Source organism: Olea europaea, chromosome 10, assembly GCF_002742605.1.
Source record: "Olea europaea var. sylvestris chromosome 10, O_europaea_v1, whole genome shotgun sequence".
Classification (NCBI taxonomy): domain Eukaryota; kingdom Viridiplantae; phylum Streptophyta; class Magnoliopsida; order Lamiales; family Oleaceae; genus Olea; species Olea europaea.
The window spans coordinates 35656551-35661134 of record NC_036246.1 but is presented as its reverse complement, the minus strand read 5'-3'; the positions used below and the strand labels follow the sequence as shown (position 1 = coordinate 35661134).

General features: G+C 33.4%; 1 protein-coding gene and 1 long non-coding RNA gene across 2 annotated transcripts in view; one reads left to right on the top strand and one right to left on the bottom strand.

Moving 5' to 3' along the window:
- The window catches only part of LOC111400591 (jasmonate O-methyltransferase), a 6673-nt gene extending 4982 nt beyond the window's left edge, over positions 1-1691 (bottom strand). Inside the window, exon 1 of the mRNA XM_023027997.1 lies at positions 1686-1691. Coding sequence (XP_022883765.1) covers positions 1686-1691 — 6 coding nt within the window. The remainder of the gene's footprint in view (positions 1-1685) is intronic.
- Positions 1692-2847: 1156 nt separating this feature from the next.
- LOC111402013 lies at positions 2848-3433 on the top strand. The gene is made up of 2 exons (XR_002704153.1): positions 2848-2981; positions 3133-3433. It is a non-coding gene; the product is annotated as an uncharacterized LOC111402013 (long non-coding RNA).
- The last annotated feature ends 1151 nt before the right edge of the window (positions 3434-4584 follow it).

Below are 4584 nucleotides of genomic sequence, written 5' to 3'. Positions count from 1 at the left end.
CTGATTGACAATTCCTTAAAGATATAAGATAGATCTTGTAAATAATTTCATTAAGGGCAATATAGTACTTTTAATAAGAAAGGTTATTGTGAAAAATAGGAAGAATCTACCAGCCATTTTCAAAGTTGTCCCTCTTTTTCTCGATGTCAGCTCCTCACTTGTTATCTATTTTTTCATATCTGTGATTTCATTAGCTTAGGCCATAAGTTTTTAGTGAAGTATTATTATGTTTCTACTTGTTCAACTACTATGCTGATTTTGGGTTTCGCTGTATTTTATCTTAGGTTTAATGTAGTTTAGTGGTATAATTGTTTAGTTTCTTGAATGTACATGTTTTAATTTAGATTGCACTTTATTGGGAAAAGTTGAGTTGGATTTTAGCTTGATTTGGTTGTTGTTCTCTTATGCTGAATTTGAGATTTAGTTTGGGTCTTAGGAATATGAAATTATGAATTAAAAATTGGGTTTCCAATTTCTTCTGAGAATCATAGTTTATGGGCTTAAAGAGGGAAAAGAATATGCTGTGTTGTGCAAAGTGAAATGTGATTCTATTTGATTCGCAAAATATAGGGATTACAAAATTTTATTTTTTAGTTGTTCTAAACGATTTTCGTTTTCTTCAATCGGATGGGAGCTGTGGAAACAACAAATTTGAAGAGGTCCAGAATATTTTTGACACGGTATGACAGTTGAAAATATCCCTAGGATTACAATTGATAAAGATGAAAATGTTGGTGACTATGGGGGGAGAGTCTCTTCTTCATTCTGTCTTCAAGTACTATTAATCATGAATAATAATGTTTCATTTATTAATCAATTGAATTGATTGCAAACAAAACATAAAAAACTACTTTCATTTCATCATTCCTACATATGAGGTTTCTTTATTTGTTATATAAACCCTCAATTAGGTTTGAGCTTCAGTAAATGAGTTTATTCATTGTACTTGGATCATATTTGTATAATGAATTTCGGGATATTAGACATATTTACTGATTATGTCAGTAAAATAATTTTCAACATATTAGTACTTTCTAATTTTGTTTCTTTCATAACGTAGAAAGCAATTCTTGTTTAAATGATTATGGAGCAAGATTTTGTAAGAAGTCTTCAAAAGAAAGTTAGGGTTGTACCTTGGATGTGGATCTTGCAGTAAATTTTATTTATTGTTTGTTAAATTTCATATAGACGGGTTTTTGTAGATATAAACTCTTTTTCATCTATTTAGCTCATGGAATTAGAAATGGATTAGTCTGATGTCAGGTAATTATGTCATGCACAAGAAACATATTTGCAACATTTTTTGGTTGAATGAAGAGCATTAGTGGAATGTTAGCCAAAAATGAAATGTAATTGGAAAAGAAATTCAAGGAAATAATATAAGATGAATATGAGGGTGTGACATCAATAAAGAACAGGCTACTCTTTTCTACGTCTTATGAAAATTTAAATTGTATTGTAATCACTGCTTTGGTTCCGTTGATAACTAAGGGGGTGTTCTCTTCGTGGTTGAGTTTTGTGTTTTGAGTGTTCGTTTTGAAATTGTTGAAAGCACGTTCTTTTGGTCATTTTAAAAAAATGTTTCTCAAAACGTAAAAGTCGAAAACGCTTTTATTGTCGGCCAAACCCCAAGCCTGTTTCGAAAACCATCTCCATCTCCATCACCAAATCAACCCTTCACCCACCGCCATCATGGATCAAATTTCTGGCAATTTTTGGCCACCAAGACCACCGGATATTGGTACCATCGGAAAGCCCTTAACCTCCTCTTCAATTCTTAACCAACATCTCCCCATAACTCAACTTGATTTGGCAGAAATCAATCCACAAAGTAGGCTGTTCGGACATTTGAAAATTGCCAGAAACTCTACCTTTGGCCACCAACTTGATCGGAGCCCATCACTGGTCGATTGCTTACCACAAACCGACCCCAACCATGGCCCCAATTTAACACAAACAACAATTCAAAAATCTAAATTTAACCCAGAAATTTTGGGTGTCGCGAAGCCTGTCCAGCAGAATCCAATTTTTGCAGATTTCGGCATCGTCCGGTCGACCCATGTTCGCGGACCACATGGGTTGAACTCCTCTTCACCTGACGCACCTTGTGCAGCCATGGGTCAACTTCAATTTCGCCCAGAAGTTGATTAATTTATTGGTGCAATCAGTGGCTTGTGCAAAAAATTCGAGCGGTCCACTATTTTCGAAGTGCCCAAGTGTGGCGCCGCCACTGGGGGGAGGTGAGAGGGTTCAATTGGTGGTGGAGTTCGGTGGTGGTGGAGTTTGGAAGAAGAAGGCGACGACTGTGAAGGGGATGAGAATTGAAGAAGACGGTGGAAATTTTTTAATTTGGGCCGTTTTCCGCGTTTTCTGATTTTTACAAGTTTTGTACACAAAACAGCCAAAACGACATTTTGGTCGTTTTGCGTTTTCTTCTGGGAAAGAGAACGCGTTTTCACCGTTTTGAAAAATCGAAAACAGAAAACGGTCTGAAAACGGCAAAGAGAACAGACCATAAGATTCTCCTATTGATGCAAGTAATTCAATATTTTCTTCCTTAACTGTATAGTAATAGACGAGTTGTGATCAATGTTGCATAGACTCAGTAGTTTGTTTTACAATATTATCATGCTTGTATTTTAAACATTTTAGTCAGGCCTTTATCCTGGGCTGATCTTAATGTGCAGCAAGAGTACATCCAAGGAATCACTGCTTCGAATTTTAATAAGGAGGAACTGAATAATCAAGCAACTCTTGTATGCTATCGGCCCATTGATCAGTTGATAATATGGATTGAATCAATTGAATGCTGCTTTAATCAGTTGAGCTTTTTCCTATAGATTCAGGATGATGCTCTTTCTAATTCAAAAGATTCAAGCGTGAGTGGAAAGCACACTAATGGGCAAGATGACGCTGATACTCCTCTAGAGGGAGTGCCCACTAATATTGGCATTCATTCAAATGCTGCACAACAACTGGAGGTATGGTTGCTATTCAATATATCGTTCCAATTTTCCTATTGTTATTCCGTGCTTTCCTTCAGGGTCTCCCTTTTCCCTTTTGCTCTGTTTTCCACTTCCCCCAATCCTATGCAATTATCTAACATGCGGAGTTTAATCTTTATTTTCTCAGGATCAATGATATTCACTATCTGGAGAATTCGTTTGCTGCATTTCTTATGAAATCTCTTCGGGTACTAAAGTATGGTGCATCTGGTTTGGACAAGATAGAAAGGCGAAGTACATGGTTTTGGACTCAAAAATAGATCAGCCTGCAATGCAATGGCAATATTTTCATTGATATTTTGCACCTTTGTGAATTACATTTTTAGCATGTTGGTATATCCTTAGCTCGTTGCCCTTGTTATTTTTAGGAAACAATTCTTGTGCACATACCGTTGGCCTTAATGAACTTATTGTGGTCCCTTTGATAATCAATCTTGTTAATTGCTCATATTCCAAGAATAAATATTTTGGGTAAATTAAAAAAATACAGTTACTGTTGTAAATGGAAAGTCCATTAAAGTTTATTGGTGAATGATATTTGTACCCCTGTAGTCCTAGAAATTATTACCATTGTTTCCCTAATTCTTACATATAAATATAGGGTTTTGGTTTTCAATAATACACACAAAAAGTTTATTGAGTTTTCTATATTCTCTTTCCTCTCATTTTATAACACGTTATCAGCACGAAACTCTTAGAAGATAGTAATTTTTTTTCATAATCATCTATCACGTATATCAAAATTAATTTGATAAGACGTGAATTTTACATATTCATATATTGAATCTGCAATACGTGATTTCATCTTTCTCGATCATTATGTTTTCTTTGCACCTCTCTTTGAATTAATTAATGTTTTTTCCTTTACATCAATTCACGTGCATTTTTATGGAGATATATTTATGTTAAATCAATTGATATGCATTAATTCATGTTCATATACCCTCCTTATATTTAGATTAGCCCTTTACGTTCTACACATGCTTATAATTTTTTTTTTTTGTTTAATTGGTCAATGTTCTTTATAAGCAAACTTCGATTCCAAATCTCTGGTTTGGCTGATTCCATATATATATAATATACAATTAACAAATAATTGTACCAAATTCATCTTTTCTCTCAAATCCATTGATTTCTACAAATTTCATGCCTTAATTGGTTAATACTAATTCAATTCATTTAATTGCACATAATTAGAATTTTGTGCCATAATATGTGAATATGTTTCTACATGTCACCAATTTTTTTTTGTGTTTCACTTTACTCACGTTATTAATTCAAAATAATATTTTACATGTGTTTGTATATTAATTAATGGTGAGCAATTGGGTGTATTATCATTTTTTTTATATTTAGTTATGAAACATTACATTTTATTTATTTTTAATTGTTGTTGCTCTTGAAGTAGCACAACATTATAATTAATATTCCAGAAGAATATTAATCATTGATCTATTCGTTGTTGCTCCAGAAGTAGCACAACATTATAAAAATATTATTTGCTCCTGAAGAGTATAAATTATAACTCTCAATATTCCAGAAGAATATTGACATATTGTACTTGAAAAAATAATAGTAA